The sequence below is a fragment of the Lepisma saccharinum genome, chromosome 1 (genome assembly GCF_977018435.1).
Source record: "Lepisma saccharinum chromosome 1, izLepSacc3.1, whole genome shotgun sequence".
Classification (NCBI taxonomy): Eukaryota; Metazoa; Arthropoda; class Insecta; order Zygentoma; family Lepismatidae; genus Lepisma; species Lepisma saccharinum.
The window spans coordinates 99,010,562-99,036,416 of NC_139229.1; the positions used below are offsets into that span (position 1 = coordinate 99,010,562).

General features: G+C 37.1%; 1 protein-coding gene across 3 annotated transcripts in view; it reads left to right on the plus strand.

Moving 5' to 3' along the window:
- The first annotated feature begins 3,932 nt into the window (after positions 1–3,932).
- The window catches only part of Slik (Sterile20-like kinase), a 75,946-nt gene continuing 54,023 nt past the window's right edge, over positions 3,933–25,855 (plus strand). For 2 of the 3 annotated variants that reach the window (XR_014443333.1, XM_083135116.1), the window contains exons 1-7: positions 3,933–4,154; positions 15,455–15,947; positions 17,958–18,122; positions 19,652–19,850; positions 21,262–21,392; positions 22,071–22,289; positions 25,501–25,605. Coding sequence is in view for 1 of the 3 variants with exons in the window: in XM_083135116.1 (XP_082991242.1) it covers positions 15,786–15,947; positions 17,958–18,122; positions 19,652–19,850; positions 21,262–21,392; positions 22,071–22,289; positions 25,501–25,605 (981 nt within the window). In the remaining 2 variants the exon portion in view is untranslated. Of the gene's footprint in view, positions 4,155–15,454; positions 15,948–17,957; positions 18,123–19,651; positions 19,851–21,261; positions 21,393–22,070; positions 22,290–25,500; positions 25,606–25,855 lie in introns of those variants that run through there. The other variant, XR_014443334.1, reaches the window with a different exon arrangement.

Consider the following 25,855-nt stretch of genomic DNA (forward strand, 5'->3'; position numbering starts at 1 on the left):
GTTCGGTTTTGCACATGGATGTTACGACACGACACAACCGATTTGTCACGTATCCTCTTCACTGACGAGGCAACTTTTACCAATCATGGAAATGTCAACCTAAAGAACATGCACTATTGGTCGGTGACAAATCCACATTGGCTTCGCCAAGTGGAACGCCAGCGCCCATGGAGTGTGGACGTGTGGTGTGGTATAGTGGGTGAACATCTCATTGGCCCTTTTTTTGTACAAGGGACACTGAATGCTGACCGATACATACAGTTTTTACAACATGAACTGCCTGTACTATTGGAGGACATACCACTTCAGACAAGGACGGAAATGTGGTACCAACATGACGGGTGCCCAGCTCACAGTGCAAGACGCGCTACAGCATGTGTGGAAAATACATTTCCAAATCGTTGGATTGGACGTGGAGGGCCTGTCATATGGCCGGCTCGTTCCCCAGATTTGAAAACCATTACACTTTTTCCTGTGGGGAAAGCTGAAGGACATTGTCTACCGGGATGTGCCAACAACTCCAGAGGATATGCAACACCGCATTACTGCGGCTTGTAGGGACATTCCCTACGAGATGCTACATTCTGTGCAACGATCTTTGCGTGGGCGCCTCGTTGCCTGTATCGCAGCTGACGGCCACCACTTTGAACACACACTTTGACAGGTTTTCGCTTCTTACGCAGTGGTTCTTCGACATACTGTCATGGTCATTTTCATTATGCTGTAACACTGTCAAATACATGGTGCTGACGATGTCTACTGTATTTTTTCTTCCTTTAACACGTTCTGTCTTCATCTTGTCCAATGGCTTCCGACATCTCATTCTTGTACATCCCGTGGTACTGACGGTCAAGTGGGCCACTTGTTAGTTTGTTTACATATTTTCACATGGCCATATCTTCGTTCCTATGTGCAGTAGATGCATGAGACCAACGGCGTTGTGTTTCTCTGCGTGTGCTCTTTTATATTATGTATGTTATTGTATATCGTTCCATTAAAAAAAATATGACTTTGCTCCAGATGCCCCATTTGTCGATATTTTTCGACCCACCCCATGCCTCCGATTTACGAGCCCCATTTGATATTATTGTTTCCCGCAAACCTCATATCGCTACTGTTTCTGGTTTCTTCGCTATTTCAGGTGGTACTTTTAGGTGCCACACACGGTATATACAGGGTGTCATTTTAATGGCGCCCACGGCCCACGGAAACGTGTAGAGGACATCAAAACAAACAAATTTTCTCAGTAACATTTTTCTCGTTGGTGCGTCGTTTCTGCGCTACAGTCGTTCAAAAAAGCTAGTGTTGCCCACGGGACGAGACGGGACAGGCTTTTAAAAATTCGAGACGAGACGAGATTGACCATGTGTCATACGACAAACGAATATTTTCGAGACGAGACAGCATTTCCACGAGGCTCCACGAGACGAGACAGGCCAAAGTCTCGTCTCGTGGGCAACACTAAAAAAAAAGCCCATTTTGCCGCCTGAATGCTGGCAACCACACACAACATTTGATTGCATTTGTCATATCCCGTCGTGAAGCGATGCGTTCCAGGGTTGCCAGGAACACACATATTATGTTAAAAATGACATAGCTACAATCAGCCACATTATGTACCGTAAAACAAAACGAGAAAACACGTTCTGTAACCTAACGGTAAGTAAACAAACGATGCGAAAAATGGTAGAAAGAAAATAGAATTCAAGTGGAAGTTGTCATATCGAATTTTGTCTCAGCTTACATGTCAAAATATTTGCAAATTTAGTTACTAAGTTGGCATCTAGAATTTTGTCTTATCCACTTTGTCCTTCTGATACTAGTTGTCTGTGACACACTGAACAGATGACAAAATAGAAATGAAAGAACTCAAAATTCCAAATGTAAGATTAGGTTAATATAATGTATATTCAGGGCATTATGAGGCAAGTGGCAAAAATGGTTGAAAATACAGGGATATAGGTAGTAGTAATACAAGCTCTCCGACGACTGTGTTTATCTATACACCGGATACACATGTAATAGTTTGCAACGGTGAACAGGACAGTATATTAGCTACTGATGCATCATTAGATTGTTATGTGGCTGTACAGTGGGATCCAAAAGTATTGCTCAGCAAATTGTCCATGTCTATTTTTGTAGGTTTTTATCCTCATCCCACGTATTTTTAAGAACTATATTTTTACGTATACTGGTTCAGAGGTTGTAACCAGATTGTTTGGCGGTTTGTGTCAGTTCTTGAAGCTCTCATTGCATAAAACAAAGGGAGTAAACGGGGTGATGGACAATTTGCTTGGTAATACTTATGGATCCCACTGTACGTGTTTTAGCCGTAATGTAACAACGTGAACCTCGGATACTTCCCTTATCAGCACAAAAGTACCACATGGCATCTGGACACAAACCTGTAGATATCAACCTTGGAACGAGATTTGCAAATATTTGACATGTAACTGGGCGTAAACAGCCACATGTGAGCTGTAAGTCCAATAAAATGTATTGTTGTTGATATTTGACATGTAGGTTGAGACAAAATCCGATATTGACACTTCATTTTGAATACGTATTCTTACTATTCTTATATCGTTGGTTCACTTCGCCCTTCCCCGGAGATGACTGCTGATCTTCTGGCTGGTTAGCTATGATGTTCGGTTTTCTGGACGCGTTTCTCTCTTCGTTTTACAGCTAATAATGTGGTTGGTAGTTTGTCATTTTTCACAAAATTTGCGTGTTACTTGCAACCCTGCCGTGTGCTGTTTCGCCGCAGGAAATGACGTCACAGATACGATCAAATGTTGTGTTGGGTTGCCAGCAACCAGGCGGCAAAACGGTCTTTTTTGAATGGCTGTAGCGTCGAATCGACGCACCAACGAGAAAAATGTTACTGGGAAAAGTTGTTTGTTTTGATGTCCTCTATACGAATCTGTGGTCCGTGGGCGCCATTAAAATGACACCCTATATGTATATATATATATATATATATATATATATATACATATATATATATATATATATATATATATATATATATATATATATATATATATATATATATATATATATATACATACATACAACATATATAATATATGTATACAGTATAGGCCTATATGGTGTATAAATAATTTGTTAATTTAAAATAGTTTGATAGAAAAAATTTACGTTTGCCCCCCCCCCTCCAAACTGATGAACCTAGCTACGTCCCTGGTATGAGAGAATGTTATTGATTGATTTTACTTCCCTTTTCTGCCACTTTAAGCTAATCGCGATGATTACGATGAAATTGATGAAGGGACTTTCACAAACGTCCATTTCCATTCCGGGATTCGAACCCAGGACCCCTGGTGTCCTAGTGCACTATGCACCCCACTCCGCCACGGGGGCCGGCATAAAAGAATGTCGAATTCAGGAAAATATGGCAAAATATAGGACTGGCATCACCCTTTCAATTGCCCATAAAAACTCTTTATATAGAACTCCCGTTGGCGACACCGCTGTGTCGATCGTTGCGATTAACCCAATAGGTACAACGGCTACGTAAAATAATCGAAATAGTAATGTAGTAGGAAGATAGTGGTCCTAGTAGCATGTAAAATATTGCAAATCCCATCCAGAAAAGTGGATTTGCTACATGCCGATGCTAGAATCCTCACTGAAATTAGACACACTTCTTCAAAAGACCCAATGAAAATTCTGCAATGAAACATGTTTCATCCGATTGTATTGATTTTTAGTTTATTTATGACGGTAGAAGGTACAATTAAAGGATGCCTCCAATTAATAATTGGGATGTTTTTATTTAATTTAATTGGGCAGAAGAAAGTAAATATCATGCAAAAAATAAATAAGTTTATGCGAAGTTTCAATAACCCTCGCTTAGTGTGAAAACGGTTTGCAGCCTTTTTATGTTTTAGTCGCTGTCGCCATCTTGAGATCTGCACTGAAGTATTGAGTTGACGTCATGGTCAGGCGTGGTAGAATTATGGCTGCTTAATTACGACAAAGTATTAGCGGTATTGGAAAGGAAAACATTTAAACCTTATGTTGCTATGTGTTTAAGTCGTGTGCTTCTTCTTACTTCAGGTCGCAGTGTGATAGTTTTAGCATCGAAGTATACTGTGGATATGTAAAAGGTCACCTGCAGTATTAGATCGGTAAGAATGTATTTCAGTTTACGGAATTCGATTATGCTACTTTCGTGTAACCCACTAGCCTCCTTGGTCAAACTTGACCTTACCAGGAAATGTTCATTTTATATTCTGCTGTGATAAGGTTATGCCACCGGATAGTGTAAGTAATGCTAAAAGTACACACACACTAAAGTGTAATCCGTGTACTATTTGCAAATAATGTTGTGGATAGAAAGACCTACGAAGGAGATCATATACAATTTTAGCAAAGATCTGTAGAAATGATAAAATAGAGGTGCTTTGCATGTTTATTTAATGGCTACATTTTTACAAGTAAGCCAGATATTAAAAGGTTTTTATTTGGACGTTTATGTTAAGTTCGCCTTATTCATAGACTAATTGTAGCCAACTCGAGGCCCAAAAATGTGGTTCTTCGGGAATCGAACGCAGAAACCTGGAAAGTTTTCGTGATGCTTATGGGCCATCAAATTGTCGAGAATAATGTATTTTGCATGCACACTGTAACGTTAATTAATTCAGTCATTTCGTTAAGTGCCTCATACTGTTGCAGAATACTTTCACTATGCAAACAAGGTTGTATTAAACGTGGTAAACAGATACAAAGTATGGGATGACGTTTTGTATTTTTCAGTAACGGGGAGATGATGAAATTGCTGCAGACTACAATAATTCCAAGGCGTTAGTTCAACATTTCAAAAGTTTTTCGTGCATAATGTAGTTTCATGTTAACACTATTTAGGAAGAGCAGTGGCCACTTTGAAAGACTGCTTTTGTAGTACTGCTGCACACTAAAGGTACATTCTGATTATGAATAAGATCATTATGTCTTTGAGTAATTTAATGTATTTGTGGGTACTGTTTCATAATGAGCACTTGTTGAGATATCAATATTATATATGCACTAAGTTTAATATGTGGAAACCGACAAAATAATCTTGCCATCTGGCTCCTCTACTTGCACTTTCTAATTAGGTAACTGTAGTTGCAGTAGTTTACTATATCACAAGGTAACATACATAATAAATACAAGATAAAGTGCAATTTCTTTTACAGGTGCAAGTTCATTGATTCTTATGCACACATAGTTTACATTTCATGTCAATTGGCCTAAATGCGCCTTTATGGCACAGTGCTATATGCACAGGGAACTTTACCTTTATGTAAATTTGGACCTTCTGAAAATTGAAAATGGACTCCTCATAAGTAGGTGGATATCTGTTGGCAGTCTTCGTGTAGTGGTAGTGTCCCCTATAGGTATTGATATGGGTAGTGTGCAAATTAAGCCATTTGCTTAATGAAGGGGGGGGGGGTGCCCACTTGGGGATTTCATTGTGGAAGGGAGGGGCAGTTTTTGTTGGTGTGAAAATTTGTGGAACGACTTGAGATGACCGGACCCCTCCGATGTTCTTCATATTTGGCATACTCACTAATTGAGGCCTCCTAATCACAAATGTGAAGTTAAAAGTTGTCGGAAACGTCTAGAAATTGGAAAATAAGGGGTTAGTTTTCGGAATGGAAACAGTCGATTTTCTCAATTTGGTAACGGTTCAGATTGTTTTATGATTTCTCCTAGCACAAAGACTAATTATCGTAGAATTTTGGAAATAATTGTCACGAAATTTGAACCTTCCTTAAAGTAATGAGCGCTGTTTGGACTCTGAAAAAAGTTATTTATGTTGAAAAAAAAACAACTTGAAAATTACCTTACGCACTTCTCATGGACAAGATATTCTCAGTCGACAACCGACAGTAAATATCGCAGAAGCATGGCAATGAATGTAGAAGTAAATCGGTACCTTAATAGAATGCATTTAGGGACCATTTTAATGCTAAGGGAACCAAACCTAATCTGCCTAACCTAACCACGATAGCATATATTGAAAAAAAGTATTAAGTGATCGCTAAAACTCCACAGTATGTGTTAACAGACATAAATCGAAATCAAACCATGTAAAAATTGCATTCGTAGCATGATGAAATCACAATAAAACAAAAGGAACTTGGGCCCCAAATTTTAGCTATGTTTGCCTAACCTAGCTGAAACTAACCTAACCACACGTCAATGGTTCGTGGGGCTAGCGTCAATGGTTTGCAGTTATTTTGCAATTTCTAGATCCTGATACTACCACGACACAAAATTTTAACTATGTTTGCCTAACCTAACCGAAACTAACCTAACCTTGCCGTGCATGGTTCGTGGGGTTTTCAAACCAGAAATAAAACAGCGTTTCACATGCCAAAGGTTCTGCATTCAATTCCTGTTCAGTTGTTCTTGGTTTTATTATTATTAACTGTAGCAACTATTTATTACATTTTATTTAATAACTTATTGAAATAAATATGAAAGACAGTTTTATTTAATTTTGGGGGGGAAATACTACTTTTTTAATGTTTCTTTTATTTTTCCTATTACTTTACAAACATTTGCATATTAAATTATCCATGTGTTATTTTCGGCAAAATATTATGTATAGCAAAATAAATAAAATTAGGGAATACTATTCACAAGCAATGCCCTTATTTACAATTTTTGTACACGGTCCAGATTGGTAATTATCGTAAAATAATTTTTAAAGTATTTCTCGATAATGCACACCAAATAAAAATGAATTTTTGCAATAAATATTTGCCCAGGTAAGTGAGATAGAAAAAAGTAGAAGCAATCGAACCCAGAATCTTCGGCACTGATACACTTGCCATCTGGACTGAGCAATATCTTCACTTAATATCACCAATATCTACAAGGAACCCTACCACTACATGAAGTTCGGTCCCAAACTCAATTTCCCAAGCCATGTCCTCTCCTTGTGAGAGAAACCTCCCAGAGTGTGCAATGATAATGTAGTTGCCATATAATCAATGGGTTTGATACCCAGTGGAAGCACATATGGGTTCAGATCCCACTTTAAACTGTAGGCCCAATCCAGATAAACCTGTCTTTGCATAAATTGGACTGAAAATAAAAACTTAACACACTGTTTCACAGAACTATTCTTTCTTCCGCGAGCACTGAATGACTTCACTCCTTAGGCAGTAGGGACCTGAAATATTGCATTGTATCCAAGGTTGTGCTGTTGGAATTAGGAGCTGCCACTTGAAAAGGCACCAGGGAAAACTAATGGGAATATTTTCTGAGGGGCCTATCATATACGTATAATATACCTCTAAAATCATACTCTAAGCTCAAGGGCCGGACCTTGTGGCTGAGTGGTTAGCACATTGTGCTGCAACACCAAGGTTCCCGGGTTCGAATCCCGCTCGGGCTTGGTTGTTTGTGAATGTCCATTCATCCAAATTAACCACGAGGCACAAAACGCAAAGTAAAATAAACTAAATCTATCAAATCAAATCTAACCTCAAGGGTACAACCGCCCTTTGAGAGCAAAGGCTATGCAAGCAGCTTTTAGTTGGGTGATGCATGGTCAGCACATAGAATCCCATCACCATGGTTTTTCAGCTTGTGAGACCAGAGCCTCTGCTTCCGCTTTCAGAAGCTCATCAACTGTCCTCATGATGCTGGGGCAACTCTGAAATTTTTGCTCTTCCACCAGGAATTAAACTGAGGACCGCTCATATTAAAGGTGAGACCGCCAACCATTTGGCCACGCAGGGACCTCCTAAAATCATACACAAATGCTCATTTTTGCTGGGGTCTTAAGGTGATTTGAATTAACCCCCCCCCCCCCTCCTGCACCATTGTGTGGCTTTTTCATTGCTTGACCATCTCAACTGGTTACTTGAGGGTTGTGACCACCTCCACTACGTCTTTGACTTTTATTGTGGTTTGCTTTTTTTGTCCCTTTGGATTTTTCAACTTAGAAATCTGGTGATGATACAAGGCAACAAACTGATTTTAAAAGTGACTGACTCATACAAGTTTGAGGTTATTAAAAAAAAAAAAAAACAGGCAGGGTGGAGGTTGAACCTGGTTAACATCGATGTTTGATCTAGCAAGAACCAACATCTCTTGCGATCCTGATCTCTGGTTAAATATCTGTTTCCAGACAGTTAAAGTTTCATTGAATGTCCGACTAATCAAAATATACAAACAAATAATTTTAAGGAAAGACTATGCAAAATAGACATTTTTAGGCAATGCATTTTGAAGCTTGAAACATCATGATATAAGTTTAACCTTTTGGATCCCAAGCGTCTCGATCGAGATACCTAAAAGTAACCCTCACGGTCCCAAGCGTCTCGATCGAGATGCTGTGTCAAGGTCGTAGTTTTTACATTATAACATTTCTATTTTTGGCTAGAATTTCGATTTTTTTTATATATATATTGTTCCTAACACATGTATTAATAGAAATGTTTCTTGCACCTTTTTTTTTTCTTCATGAAAATGGAGGTGAAAAGGCGGGAAAAGGGACTTCTCTTTTCAAGGGAAAATATAAATTTCAAACATTTCAACAATTTTTTTAAAATAATTTTTGCGGGTTTTCTCCCTTCCCCCACCATATATAAGCCAAATGTGCATAAATTATATATCGTCTGAATCTGTGATTCATTCTGCGTACAACGGTATATTGTTCATATCTCCAGGGCAAATAGTCTCTGAGCTAAAGTCATTTCAAGGTACCGCTGCATTTTGAAACTTCCCTTTGGGATGTACAACTCAAGTTACATTGGTCATATGATAATAATGCAAATATTTTTGTGTTCCTTACATGTCAGCGATCATTTCCATGTGCATGTCGACACTGTCATATACTTTTTTCGAGGGGGCGGGAGGGGGCGAAACCCATTTTTTTTTTAAAAAAAAAAGTATTTTCAGGGGATTTCCCCCCTTTCCCCCTCCATATATACGCCGAATGTGCATAAATTATATATCGTCTGAATCTGTGATTCATTCTGCGTACAACGGTATATCGTTCATATCTCCAGGGCAAATAGTCGCCGAGCTAAAGTATTTCAAGGTACCGCTGCATTTTGAAGCTTCCTTTTGGGATGTACAACTCAAGTTACATTGGTCATATGATAATAATGCAAATATTTTTGTGTTCCTTACATGTCAGTGATCATTTCCATGTGCATGTCAACACTGTCATGTACTTTTTTCGAGGGGGCGGGAGGGGGGCTAAACCCCATTTTTTTAAAGAAAAGTATTTTCAGGGGATTTCCCCCCTTTCCCCTCCATATATACGCCGAATTTGCATAAATTTCATATAGTCTGAATCTCTGGTTCATTCCGCATACAACGGTATATCACTCATCTCTCTAGGACAATTAGTCTCAGATCTACACTCATTTAATTGAAACACTGCATTTTGCTCAAAATCGGCTCGGGACCGTGAGGCTTACTTGTGAAAATGGCCTTGTGACTCAAAAGGTTAAAGCATTAAAACGTGTATTTTACTTCAAGAGCATAAAAATAGAGAGACAAGTAGGAAACATCCTTCCCCCTAGTAAAAAGCATGGTGGCATTTCCAGCTAAAGAGTGGAGAAAATTGAACTTTGCATGGATTGATTGATTGAATTGTTTTAAGTCCACTATGCACAGAAAGGCTAATCGGGACTGTACCTACATTTTAAAGTGTGATCCGAACCACTATGTGCCTCCACCGGGTATCAAACCTGTGACCCCTTGATTACAAGGTGACAACAAAACTTTGAGTGAATTGACTGCGAAATCCTTACAGGTAGATGAACCAAAACCAATTAATTAGATACGTTGTATAATTGTTAGGGAATTCCTAATGGCTGTTTTTGGCTCATGCTTCTTGTTTGTGTTATTATGGAATAGAGCATTCTCAGTAGAATAAAAAGCTACTGCATTCAGTCCAACTACCACTTATGCTTCGACACGATCTTACCACTGAAGGTTCGACGTTTGATTCTCATGCTGCACTTGTGTCCCTTCATGCATCAATACTGTAGAGATTAGCCTAGAAAGTAATGCAAAGCAACATAAATACAAATAAAAAAAAATACTTATAGCGTTGAGTTTATTTTTAAGTCAACTTTATGCACAGAAGGCTATTAGGATTTTACCTACAGTCTTAATTGGAATCCAAACCACTATTTTCCTGGTATTTTTGCTAAGGATCAAAGTAAACATATCACACTACACAGTCACATCCCAATGGCGTTGCAGTAATGTCATCACGTTGTAATGAAGGGGTCTCAGGTTTGATATCCGGTGGAGGCATGGTTTGGGGATCCCACTTTAAACTGTAGGTTCAGTCGCGATTAGGGATTGGCGTAGTTGTGCAAAGTAAAACAAACAAGTTACATGACAATAAATCTTCTTATCTATTGATGCCCCCCTCCCAAAAAACAACTATTACTAATAAATTATTTACCTCAAAATGCAGTGTGTGTGTGTGTAACATTCACATGCCTGAATGCATGAAAAGCATTATCAAAAATGTGTTACGTGTGTGAGACACTTAAAATGTACCAGCATTTGACTCCATAATATCTGCTGGTGAAATATGCAATTATATAATTCACAAACTATTAAATCTTAAAGCAGTTAGAAACTGATAATTGCCATATTGATTCATTTTGTTATTTACTTTGTCCGTGATATGATCTTACCACTTTCCATGGAATACCCCAGAAAAGAGATGTAGTGAATTTTTCACTACAAGCCACAAGAATTTTATAGCAAAGCTACAGCTACAATTTATAAAATGTAGTGCCACTACAGCTACAAATTTCGTTACAAGTGCATGCTACTTCCAACCACTGTGCTCCTGTTCTACATATCTGCAATGTGTACTGAATACTTTCTGCATCCCTACATTTCTGTTTGAATAACATGTACCTGTATTGAGCACCATATCATTAGACCAGATAAGGACAGGGTTTCACATGTTCTCAAACTTTGCTAAAGGTGAGTTTTATGTCAAGAGTGCAATGTTACGCATTGTATCTAGAATTTATTGTCAGGGTGTGATTGTAGTGAATGTAGAACTATTGAAATGCAGTTTTTACGTATTTATATAATGTTGGAGTCACATTGGTCCAATTAGAAGTTCCTGGTTTAGACACTGTGTGTGTGATGGTAGGCATGATTATTTCCCCCAGTTGATGTTCCTTCTGAAGCAGCTCTCATGAGCGAAGATTGTGTGGACTAGAGGGTGGTGCTGATCATGTCATATCCACTAAAACCGCGATTGATGATTTCATTCTCCCTATGTACCCTCTAGACCAGTGATTCCCAACTGGATTGCTGCATTTTTTGGCCTAGGGGTGCTCAAATATATTTTAGGGGAAAAAAATAGGAAATAGGCAAAAGATATTAAATAAAATCTACAATAAAATCCAAACAAAAAATAGTCTGCTTAACCTTGAAAATGATAATATGAGTGTTTCGTTAACTGTAAGGCTTGATATCAAACATTTGTGCTCTAAGCATCAATCGCAAGTCTGATATTCAGAGCTCGAAAAATCTTGAGAGCTAGGCGCCAGCTGTGAAAATCAGGTGCCAGGAAACCACCTACTAGCAATTGTGCATACTATAAGAAGCTGAGCCGGCCCCCGTAGCAGAGTGATTAGCACATTGAGCTGTGACGCCAGGGATACCAGGTTCGAATCCTGGCCTGGGCATGGATGTTTGGGTGTTTATTCATCAATGTCATATTATCACTCATCCCAATTTTCGCAAATTAGCCAAAAGTGGCACAAAAACTAAGTAAAATAAAGCAAATCAATCAATCTATAAGAAGCTGAGCATCATTGTGTTTAAAACATCGCTAAGTCATGTGAAAAAGAAGGAAATGGGGCTTGGGGGACAAAGATTAAGAAATTGTTAATGTTTCTGCAGAATGTTGACAACGTTGATAAAAAAAATCATTTGCTAACTTCAAAATTTCGTACATGCAAACTTAATTTCAGTCACCCTGGTGACCGGGATTTTTCGAGCCCTGCTCATATTAATAAAACCAAGGTCCGTCGAAGCCCACTTTCCCCCGCTCTAGAAGGTCTGGTCATAACCGGTCTTTTTGTCAATCCCCGTGTTTACAACTTCGGCAGGGGTTCTGTGACGTCATCAGCATGATACTCTCTGTGTGTCTGCTATTTTCAGCACTGTAAAGCTTGCAACGCTCTTGTTTTTAAGAGAAAAATCACATACTGAAGAGCATCGCAATACAACTTACACAGAATACATGAAAGTAATGGTGTATAGATGAATTATAGGTATGTAAAAGCATAAACTTACCCACGGCTAGTGCTGGAAAGAACTGGAAGAAGAGCAGCTCTGGGTCCATTGTTTTTGTTTCATGGCATTTCTCCTTTTTATTTCTTGGGTCCTACGATTCAGATATCGAACTCTGAAAAATGTTCTTGCTCTACAAAACAACTTGAGCATCTTCGAATCTTCATGGGGAAACCTATTTTTCAGAATTTCCAACAGACTGCTTATTACTTTTGCTCTTCGATTTATTGTTTTTCCATGGAACTGCCGGAATATTCCCTCACACTCTTTTATAACTTGCATCCAACGAGAAGAAGGAGACACAAGGCCACCCCGTGACAAAGTTTCTATCCATCCTCCACCCGATGAATTTGATGCACAAATTTCACCAGCTTCGACATTCCTACATTTTCTTGCGATATAGCCCGCAACATACCGCAGAGCCTCCTTTTCTTCATTTCTCATCAAGTAAAGCATGTCACTGTTTTCATCTGGCAAGTCTACAGATGATGACGTAAAGGTCACTTCTTGTCTTTGGTCAGTTGTTTGAGAATCGACGAGACCATCAAACAATGAAGCAAGCATCGTGGTCTCCCCAGCATCTTCCACAGGAGCACTCCCCGGGTGAGGCAGGCGGCAACCTAGTATCAATAAGCGCAACCTGTGCTTCACTTCTACCGGTAGCGAATTGTTGTAAAAATTCCCCATCCCACGAAGTTGAGAGAAAAGGTTCTCCAGAGCATCTTGGTTCAGCTTTCTGGTAAGAATGTATTTCAAACCTTTTGATTTTAAATCATGGTATAATCCTCTTAGGCTGCGGATGGAGACAAGAAATCCTTGTTGGAATGGAAGAAGATTGCGTTTTCCCATAACTCTTGCCTCTGATATTGCTTTCTCCATTTCACTAAGCACTTCCATTTGTTCGTCATAATGTATGCCAAAGCCACATTTGATTTTATTGCTAGAATTCAGTGGCACACCTGAATTCATGACGTCAATAAAATTGTTAGTGAGATGGAAAAAATTTGCCTCAACCTCATTCTCTGGGAAGACATACTCAATAAGAGCAGCAGTGTGCCTGGAGAAAAGTTCCATTGCTGGCGCAACCCTTTGTCTGTCGTTCTGTTGCACTGATATGTGCATCCAATTTAACTTTGGAGCAAGCCTGAGTTCGGAAGAATCCATTTTGAGTATCCTTTCTATGATACTTTTCTTCATAACTGTTTCATTCCACTGGATCCCATTATCGATAAAATGATTCCTCAATAATTTTATTAAGTGTGGCAAATCCGCAAAAACCCAAATTTTCTCCCCTGACAATGGAACTGAAAAAAACGGCTGCTCACAATTGACACTAAGATCGTTCCATAGTTTTCTATTACTTCCACCTAGATCCGAAACTATAGCGACTATTTTATACCCAGCTACCCCAACCATGGATATAATATCAAACAACAAAGCCTTGGTCATAGCCGTATCAAAGTTATAGTATACTGGCTGTTTCCATTCACCTGTCAATCCTCGAAGCATTGCAACCTGAACATTTCTATGGGGACCCAAAACTCTGTCATTTTCACTGTCGTAGCACACTCGTACGTTAACATTAATTTCATCAAACAACAGGACACACAGTTTTTCCACTTCAGTCAAACACTGTCCCTGCTGTTTCATAATATTCAAAACTGGTGCAAGAATTCCCGGTGGGAGTCTCAATTTCTGCGCCCAGCGACTAAGTGTTGCAATGCTGGGTAATGGAATTCCGACCTCTGATCTCATGTGGGTATACAATCGTTCACTGATCGCCCTTTGTGTTAAAGCAGGAATTATATCTTCCTGTTTCCACCTCTGCTTTCTATTCCCCTTAATTAACATGTTGATTTGCCCTGGAGTAAAGGTTTTGCTCAAAATTTGTCTCACTTTTTTGTTCACGATAGTTTTCACTTTCTTCCGCTCCCTTGTTTTTAAAGCCACTTTTGACTGCAATACCTTCTTATACCTTGCTTGCCATTTTTGCAAATTGATTTTAAGGTTTTTAATTTCCTCATGACAATTATTTATATCTGTCTTTAGCTTTTCATTTTCCCCACGAAGCACTTCCAGTTGTTTTGTGTTTTCGATTTTTTCACTTTCTATTGAACAAACAAATGACAACACAGATAAAGGCTTTTGTTCTTGAGGTGGCACGCTGCTGCTCACTAATAATTGTTCACTTACCTTAGAGAGAACCCTTTTCCTAGCACATCTTGCCTTTGCACGTCTTGCACGAACGCTGTTGTCGTCACTGACCTGCACATGTGTGACTGGAAGTAACAATGTAGGAATGGCATCTTTCTTCAGTCTCTTCTTTGGTGTAATTCCTAATAATTCCGATTTTAAATCGCGTTCGTAACATTCTGGTGAAAAATGTGAAGAACAAATACTCGAGTTAGCAACCTGAAATTTGTCTTTTTGATAACATTTGCTCTCCCAGATTTTTCGGAACTTCTCGTTGGGAGGAAATTTATGGTAAACTATATCAAAATTTTTAGTTTTCCTGAGATAGTTTCGACATGTGCTCACAGCACAGTTAGCCATTATTATTATCACTCACATTACAATATGAAAACACAACAAAATGACTAATAAAACACGCGGATACACGAATACAAGAGCAAGGAAAGAACACAGAAACACGTTTCCCCTGCTAAAACTAGCGGATACTAAACTTTCCCCAGCGACCTGTCATGTCTATGACGTCACAGTTTTACAACCACCTCCGCTTGCTCAAAAGGCGCGTTATGAACGGACCTTCCAAAGCGAGCGGCAAACACAGGTCAACGGACCTTGTAATAAAACATACTCTTTTGAGTGATTTCCATTGTAGTGAACTGTATTCTATTCTGATGTTTGTTCCTTTTATCATTTTTCAATAAATTTAACTTGCTCCTGATAACACATTTCACTTCGATTAAAAAATCTAACAAGGGTGCCCCAAGTTTTATATCTTATACCCAGGAGTTCAGAGCAACGTAAAAAGGTTGGGAATCCCTGCTCTAGACAATATATAGTTTTTTTGTGTGTGTGTGTGTGTGTGTGTGTGCTGCATATTCACAGTAATGGCTGAAATGTTTTGATACATAAAGGACAACTAACTGAATTGATTTTAATCTGATTTCAGGAAAACCATGGTGGCCCTGTATGGTACCTGAGGGTAAATTGCTTTAGAGGTTTGCTGTACAAATGACAGGTCCAAGTGGTTCTGCTGTGGAGTGGTGTGCAACAGGAGAATGTCTTCCTGTAACAAAGTGCTGGTGCTATAGTAGCTCGAGCACCGCATCTTGACTTGTCTATGAGACAAATAGACAAGATCTTCTTTAGTGCTTGGAACTTAAGTGTGCGAAAATGAAGGAGTGTTCTCATAGACAGACAATGAACCTGGCAAGAAGTAGGTAACTAATTGCTATCGAACTGCTTGTTTCTTTGAAAGTTGAGTTATAACAACAGCAGCAATGTCTTTCCTAAGTAATCTGAAGAAGGTTCTCCACCTTGGAGGTGGTGCTGACGGAAAGAAGAAAAAAGTCTTCAACAACATTAAAATGGATGTTGATCCGGAAGAATTTTGGGAAATGGTTGGCGAATTAGGAGACGGAGCTTTTGGAAAAGTGTACAAGGTAATTATTTTCATATAATTGACTATATTAGTTTAAACAATTCTGCCACTTTTATGAAGTATTGAGTGTATTTACATGTATGTGTGTATGTTCATTTGAAGGCATTAGTTTCACTGTATAATTGTGGTATTTCTATCTAATGTTAGCAGATTTCCATTAAATTATATTGGCCACCATTGAGTACTGATTAGTATTAAATAGGGCTGGGCGATACCATGTTGAACCGATAGGCCTACTTGATAATTAAGAGTTGTTCAAAATATTGATTAATATTTGTTTGTAAGTATTAAAACTCCAATTATATGCATCAATTTACCAAGATTTTTGCTTTAAAATATTCGAGAATTACTTCAAAATATTACACTACATGATATGTTATCAAAGAATTAAGTTTTTCACATAAAACTGTTGTAGAATAAAAAGAAACTGGGAATTTTGCACAGCTTCCAGGAAAATTTGGCACCCCAGAAGTGTTGGGCAGCATTTTTCGGAGCTCATGAAAGACCAAAATGCTGGGAAAGTATCAGCCGGTATCAGTAAATAAATTCCAACCAATACTTTCTGATACAGATACTATCAGCTCAGCCCTACTATTAAATGCTATTAAACATGGGTTGTTTGATTTGACAAGAATTTATCATTAATAGGACTATAAACACCAATTACAAATTTCATTCAAATATAAAAATACAGGTTGTCCAGAAAGTCTTTTACCAATTTAAGAGATCACAAGGAGCAAAATGTTTGTGATAAGTTGTAGAATACTATTCTCCATGCACTGTTCCTTAACAGCCTAGTTTGTGCTGAGTGCCCCTTTACAGCCTCAGCTTTTAACCTAAGTCAGAATATTAATTATACGACATTACAGTTCTGTTATTTGAGTTATGGTAAGGAGCTGGATCCCGTATCATGTAACTGGTGCAAAATAGCCTAAGTGCTGACACACCCAAAATTTTAAATTCAAACTCATAATGTACGATCACACAGCTTCAATTGAGAAACTATATTGAGGGGTATAGCTTATCACGTGCATTATATTCCTATGTTCCCTCAGGGTTCCCACACACCTGAAGAACCTGGAAATCTCAGGAAATTTGGAAAGATATAAAATCTTATGGAAATCTCAGGGAAAATATCTAATTGATCAGTGAGTCCCAGTGAAGTACATATGAAGGACTAGAATATGCTCCAACCTGTTGATAATAATAATTACATCTAATATGTAATAATAATGACAACTTCATTATACTACTTTACAAATGTTAATTTGAAGATTAATGCTTTAGACATGTTTATTTTGTATTACAGATTAATTATATTGTTGCAATTGGTAACCTTCTGTTTGTCAAAGTGTGAATATATTAGTTTGTTGTTTCTATCAGAAAGTTTACTAATAATTTTTTTCTAATACTGATAAACTACTGATATAAAATTTACTGATGCTGATAATCGATATTCTGCTGAACCAACATAACATTGCAAATGTTCCTTGAAGAACGTGAATGCTTAATTCATCTCCTTTATTAATCTATGGAGCAGTGACTGCAATGGATTTTGCCTTTGAAAACAAACTGCACATTTTAACATTTACTTTACAAAACCATGACATATGAATTGTACGTTTTTATTCATAAAAATAACAACAAAATGGCATAATGTAGGAATGTACTGTGTATTAAGTACTATGGAGAAGAAAAAAACATGAGAATTGTGGGAAATCTCAGGGAGTTCGTGTGGGAACCCTGTTTCTGCACAACTTCCATTTCAACAACCAGTAGTATGTCTCAGAACCCTCGTGCATTTGCTTATATTGACTTCATTCTTACGGCAGACAGAATAAGTGACTCCAAGTTTGGCCTCTCTTACCTGTTTGTGGTTTATGTACAACAAACAAAACCATGAAATTGCAACCCTCCAATGGTCAACTTACTAGAATATGAGTTTATTGAATATTTGGATACATGTGTGTTGTATCAACAGACTGTACAATAAAAACTGCTACTTTTACAGGCTCAGAGAAAGGGAACAGATACATTTGCTGCTGCCAAAATGTGTGCACTGGAAGGTGAGGATGACCTTTCAGATTTTATGATTGAGATTGACATTTTATCGGAATGCAAGCATCCAAATGTTGTGGACTTACACGAAGCCTTCTTTCATGATGGGAGACTATGGGTATGTTAATGGTTTAAAGTTTATAAATGTTTAGTTTTAAGTCTTAAGTGAGAGTGTAGGAAAGTTATAAGAAATGCAATTTTGTAGTCTACACTTTAAGATATTGTAAGTATGAATTAATTTAGTCTTATGAAAAATGTCACAGTGATGTGAGGGAACACACATTTTACAATTCCGATACACATAGTAATGTCTTGTTTTTATTTTTTTAAAAGAAAAAAAATTGTTAGTAGTTGTTCCATTTTGTTATTTAATATGTCCCTGCTGGTGGAATAAATGTTACAAACATAAAGTGATTGATATGTATGTGTATTGTTTTCTGTAGTATGTTATAATTGATATGCCTCAATAGACTAACTGCTATGTACTGGCAACATTGTATGCATTTTCTTCAACTGTTAACATGGAAGTGATACTTCACAATATATAAAAGTCTCAAATTTATGCTCATTATTATTAGTAGTAAATGTTAAAATGACAGAAGTTTCCATATTGTATTTTTCTAAGGATCCAGATATCCCAGTTTTTATATTTATTAAACCATTTAGACCATTGAGAAAAAACAGTATAGTTAAGTGTACAGTTGCTGAAGTTTATATTTCAGATTCTAACACACACATTCACTCACTCACACTTTGCCTCATCAGTGGCTCAACACTCATTGACTGATGTTATTACTGCTATTGTGTTTCCTAATCGTTATTCATCCTTGTTGTCACTATTAATCTTAATGAGATAGAAATGTGATAAAAAGCAACCAATCACAAATAAACAAAAAAAAAATATGTGCATACTCTTGTGATTCACATTTTGCCCCCTTATTAGATGCAATTTTTTCTTTTTCGCCTTTTATAGTGTCTGAAGGATTTTCATATTGTCTTGCTTCTTGTGTCAATTTGTACATTTGTACATGCTGATTCATATAAATGAAGTGGCACATTTTATGAGGTTGAAGAATGTGCCGCTTTATCTGAACAAGATTGTACAAGGGCATGTGTTTCAGGTGATATGCTGCTGCATAAAGGAAACCAATCACGGTTCAGTAACTTGGAAACTTCTGGCATTTTCCAAGAAACTTCCTGACAAATTCATTCCATATGTTCATAATAGGACCAATGAGAAGAAGATTTTTTTTAAGTCTACTTTAGGCACAGATAGGCTAATCGGGACTGGACCTGTAGTTTGAAATGGTATCCGAACCACTATACCATCATGAATCCCTAATGAACATATAAGAAATTTGACATTTCAGTTTAAATATGGCCCCTAGTATTTATGGATATTGTGAAATACCAACACACAGAGTGACTTCTCTTACTTGTAACAGCCATTACCAGCGAGACCTAAAGACATGGCTGTGAATTACAGCAGAACAAAGCATACAGGTCTTTGTTTGTCCTGCACTACATATTTGTAAAACTGAAGACAATAAGTACACTGTAAAAGATAATAGACTTGAAGTTTCTAATAAGTATTCCTCTGATCGTTGTGTAGCACTTTTCATATTAATACTTCCATTGCTTCTTCAGATGTTAATAGAGTACTGTGACGGTGGAGCTTTGGATTCAGTCATGGTGGAACTGGAGAAGCCACTAACCGAGCCCCAGATTGCATACATTTGTCAACAGATGTGTACAGGACTAGATTTTTTGCATAAAAGTAAAATTATTCACCGGGACCTGAAAGCCGGAAATGTCCTTCTTACAATGGACTGTGGAGTTAAATTAGGTACGTTTAGTATGCATTTTTGTTCCCGAACTGCTTATAACACTGTTTTTGGGGATGTTAAGTCCAAATTAACTTTGCTTTTATTAAATTATTGCAGTTAATGTTTTTTGCTTTGGGATTAGAGCAGGTAACTGTTTTTATATTATGCATATAGTACATTAAATTTCAGCAAGACTGACCAAAAATGATTGATTACAGAAATATTTCATGAAAAGTAACGTTTTGTATAAAATTTAATTGAAAAAAAAGTTTTTTTTCCCATATACCGTATAATCACTAATTAGTTTTGATTAGGGTTGAGTCAGTATTAGTGCTGGCTGATACTTCTCCAGATACTGGAAATCTCACAAAATCTGTACGACACGTTTCAGTCTAAATATCCTGGGTATTTGGCAAAATGCATAAATGTTTTTACAACAGCATTGTTGGGAGATATGGAGATATGTAAAGTGAGATTTTTTTTTAACGAAAAATTATGAATATTTTAAATCAAAACTCTGCTATATTGTCTAATATAGTTTCAATGAAAAACACATATTAAAATTTATAAATACTCTGCACTTTGAATTGTTACAACTTTCAAGTATCAGTATCGATGGAAATTGGTAGGAGCTTCAGCATTGGTATTGGTTCAATGTGATGCCAGCTTAACCCTAGTTTGGATGCTACACTAATATAATAAATTATTTAAACTTATAAGCAGATAAACTTGACTTTTGATGAGATTTTTATGAAGTTTCTTTTCCTTCAGAATAGTGACAACATCCTTAGAAAATATGATTCAAATCATCTTCAGATTGACCCCTTGAATATGTTGATGATTGGTTGATTGTATATAAATTACAATTGTAACATGACTAGATCTCATTTGAGGGGTGTAAGGGGTGACCTTCCACGTAGTACACCCAAATGTCAACCTCACTTACACGTTAGTACACCCTGGACGGAAGACTAACGAGGCTCTGGCGACTGGCCCCATGGCCAGTATAATTTCGTTTGTAATGTCCTGTTGTCCTTATGTGTGCTGAGTGCCCGTTTATAGCCTCAGCTTTTAACAGAAGTCAGAACATTTTAATATTTTTTTAATTATGCAACGTTAGAGTTGTTCTTTGTAATGATAAGGGGCTGGCCCCGTATAATGTGACGGGAGCAAAATAGCCTAAGTGCTGACGCTCCCACAATTTTAAAATAATAAAAAAAAAAAATCTCATTTGCAACAGCAAATGTATGAGAGACCAGCCTTTTTTTATTGTAATTGACCAACTTACAATAATTATTTCCAGAGTTTTGCAATTGTTATTGATGCAAATCGTTCCAGTATATATGACTGTATAAAAGAAGTTAATTGTAGGTGTTTACATGTTGAATTATTTTTGAATAAATGTTACAAATCATGGCTTTTTCTTCCTAGCTGATTTTGGCGTATCGGCAAAGAATAAGTACACATTACAAAAGCATGATACATTCATTGGAACTCCATATTGGATGGCTCCAGAGGTTGTACTCTGCGAAACCTTCAGAGATAATCCCTATGACTTCAAGGTAAGTTTCCTTTCATTGATCATATTGATACCATTAATCTTGCCTTGGCTTTTCTTGAAATAATATACAAGGTGTTATGTTCAAAGCAAATTGAAATCAATGTTCCACATGAAACAGCAAATAAATTAAGTTTAAGATCATCATTTGGCATTTAAATTAGAGATAAAACCAATTTTACCATTGAATTTGTCTGAAAATGCTTCATAAATGTAAATAGTTACATTATCTTCTTTCCATTTAAAATTGATTTCAAGAAGTTGGCTTCTAAGTTTAAGTTTGGTATGGGGACATAACAATGTGTGTGAAATATAGGATACCAAATCTTATGGTGTGCTGAGGTGAGTACTTTTTATTTTAATGTTAGCACGTAGTGCAAGCTTTGTTTTATGCAAGTGTGTAATAGGTGATCCTTTCGGAGGACATGCAAATGTCAACCTTTCTTCCACGTTGTGCACCCTGGATCACATTGTGACTAACGAGGCTTTGTCATCTGGACCCACATCCAATATAATCCCATGTGGGGCCTGTTTTATGTTGTCCATATATGCTTGTAATTGTCTTTTGTCTCTTATCTTTTCACCATTCATCTTCATCTTTGTGATTAGCCGAAAGTGGCAGAAGAGCAAAGTAAAATAAGCAAATCAATAAAACTATACTTTATATATATTTTTATTTCAGGTAGATGTTTGGTCCCTTGGTATAACTCTAATAGAATTTGCTCAGATGGAACCACCTAACCATGAAATGTCCCCCATGAGAGTCCTATTAAAGATTCAAAAGTCTGATCCACCAAAGCTTGACCAACCGTCCAAGTGGTCTAGGGAATTCAATGAATTCGTAGCGAGATGTCTTATTAAGGACCCTAGTCAGAGACCTACAGCAGAAGAACTAACAAAGGTATGTTGCATTAATGAGTGGTTACAGTACAAGATTGCTTCATTGAAAAGTATGTATGCCCTTAGATATTGTTACAGTGGCACGGAAACGTGTGGTTGGAAATTTAATAGTGACAACTATTTATTCTCAAATGATACAAAAGAGATACCTGTGTGAAACTTTTACAGTACTTCAATGTAGTCACCAGCATTGTGTACAACCCGTTGCCAGCGATGTGGAAGTTGTCGTATTTCTGTAGTAGTGCCTGCTCTGTTGATGGTTTGAATGGAGTGGTCTATTGCCTAAGGAATCTCTGGAACAGTTTGGAAGCTTCATCTTAGGGATGAAATCAGTCACAGGGACAACCCTTGAATTTTACATAGTATTTATGGTAAGGAATCATTACAAGAAAACAGATATTTTTAAACCACATACATTAGGTTTTTACTTTCAGGAGGAGAGTATAATGCATTAAACTTCCCAAAACTGCAGGGTGAAGGAAGTCTTTCCAACATTACAAAGGTTTATTACAATGAAACTATTGCAGTAACAGCTGCATGGCTTGTGGCAAAAGAGAGAAACTCATAAAGTTTTTACCATTTGTTCTAGGTAGAAGCTGAGTTGGTGTAGGTGGTGATATATAACAATAATGTTACTTACGAGAAATTTTGTTTTTCCGCTTTGCACAATTGGAAAAACGAAATGTCAAAAAACACATTGTAGTGTTAATTTTTCATGTTTTTGAAAGGTGTGAGATGCATTTTGCTACCATGTTTTGTCACGAAATAATGCGAAAATAACTCTTAAATACGAAATTTAGGGTTTATTTACCGATGCAACACCTTCTGAGGTCTGAATTATCCTGTGAGTTATGCAATTCACAGAAAATTGATTAATTCTGTTGTTAATATTGGAGAAGCAAAAATGGACTCCTTTACACAGAAATAAACTTAATAGTCTGGTAACTACATAAATGTGCTATTAGAAGTGAAATATTAATTTTGTGTAATAAGTGTAGTTTTGAAATCAATTTTAGAATTATATTCACAATTTTAAAATCAAAATGTCTTTTTATATACCACTTTTCATCCAATTTTTCACCGCTATAACACCGAAATTTTATTTTATTTACTGCTTTTGAACCCGAAATCGACTCAGTTTTTGTATCGAAATTTTGCTTTTTTATTTACCAAAAATGTGTGCCTCTAGTTATTTTCAATTAATTTCGAAGGCTCACTGCCTTGCCGTACCCTTTGTTAATGAAGGTATAATCGGAAATAACTATCCAATTGCGCAACACAGAAAAATGAAATTTCTCGTAAATAATACATAAACCACGTTTACTGCATCCATCATGAATAACTATAATACAGTACTGTGCAAATTAATGCGGACAAAGAGAAAAATATACATTTTTTTAGTTTTTACACTCTTTATGTGAGATAATCGAATAAATACGTAACAGTTTTATACTAGTAGTATCAGCTAACTTGTGATGCGTACTTGAGAATGTTTACAACAATTGCAAGGTTTGAAGCATTGTTGTTGGTGTTTCATTGTTGTCGTTGTGCAATGGCAATATTATTAACCAACAGACTTCTGTGAGAGCTTGACTGTAGTAAACACGCTTTTGTTGGGCTCCGTGTTCCTACGAGTTTTCATTATGGATATAACACCCAGAAAACGTTCTAGAATTATTACACTGAGTGAGAACACATCCATGACTCTGCGGCAAATCGCTGAAGAGGCTGGTGTTGGGAAATCAGCGGTGTCAAAAATTATCAGAAACTACAGGGCAACTGGTAGTTTTTCTCCAAAGCGAAAAGGAAAGTGTGGTAGAAAACGCAAAACAACACCTAGAAGTGACACGTTACTGCTAAGAAACAGTAAAATTCACCCATACAAAACAAGTGTGGACCTGCAACGTGATTTGCTTTCTGCTGGGATCAGTATTGATGCATCAACTGTTCGACGTCGCTTACTTGAAGTTGGAAGAAAATCCAGGAAACCGGTTAAAAAGCAATTGTTGACAGCTAAAATGAAGACGAAACGCCTAAAATGGGCTAAGAAATACCAGAAATGGACAGTCGCTGATTGGAGGAAGGTAATATTCTCAGATGAGTCTCACTTTGAAGTGCATGGCTTCCAGGTGAACCTTTACGACCTGAACATTGCATTCAGACAGTCAAACACCCACCCAAGCAAATGTTTTGGGGATTCTTTACTTGCAGTGGACCTGGAGGGTTCTTACCAGTGGATGGAATGATGAATTCCGCAAAATACATTGACATATTGAGGAGCAGAATTGTCCCACTCATTCAAAATCCCACTAACGACGGACAAGAAATTTTTCAGCATGACCTTGCTCCTTGTCACACATCAAAGTCTGTACGTAAATTTGCTTCTGAAAACAATTTAACGATTCTAGATTGGCCAGGGAATTCACCGGATATGAACCCCATAGAAAACTTATGGGGTATTGTGAAGAAACGTGTTGCAAAAATGGACTGTTCAACGAAGCAAAAGGTCATTACCAATGTGATTCATGTGTGGTTTCATGACAGTGATATCAAAGTTATGTGTTCAAATTAGGTTCAATCAATGCCAAACCGCATCAAGCAGCTAATAGCAGCCGAAGGAGGACATATTTCATATTAGTGTAAGTGTACGTTATGTACATCTCCAAGAAAGAGTAAAAAATGGAAAAAATATTTTTTTTTTCTCTTTGTCCGCATTAATTTGCACAGTACTGTAGTTTCTTCGTAGTAAACTGTTGCAATATTGGAAAGACTCTTTGGCTGCCCTTTATATCAATATGTCCTCTTCAATCAGAATTTTAAAATTTAATACCTGACTCACTTTAAATATTGAAATTTTATCAATTTTGATACTGGTTATAATATGCCATTTTAAGTTGATGTCAGTATATTGGAAATTGAGCTGCTCATATTTCTCTGTTTTAGTAATTTTGCTCGATCAGGGATTGAACCTTGGTTCCTAGCAATCTGAACTAGTGTTCAGACATTGTCATCAGACTATTTTCACCACTTAATCTGTGTGTGTATTTTAACATTCTCTTTTGCTTGTTTAAATTTCAGTATTCTTATTCAAGAGCTGTTTTACTATGAGCTTATGCAGTTAAAACAATGCACTGTAAAATTGGTTATTTCTCAGACATTTATGTGAAACTTATTTGATCTGATATTCATTCAGTTAACTATTTGTGTTCCAGCATCCATTTATTAACTGCACTTTGGACTCAAAACCTGTTCGTGACCTTCTATTAGAGTACAAGGCTGAAGTTGTGGAAGAGGAAGTGTTAGATGAAGAAAGCGAGGTATGTCTAATTCTAGAGTGCATGTGCGTGTGTGCTTGTGAAAATATAAACATAACAATATTTGGGTTTTGTGCCCATTTTCGTGACCTATTCAAGATCCATTTTTATGTTGGAGCAAAAGCATTCTGACAAAAAACTTTAACATTTTAAAAGAAAGCTGCACATTGCTCAGATTTTTATTACCTCTCAATTTTGGATGATGCTGTCTGTCATCATGACATTGCATCACCTAAATTGATACAGATTTAAA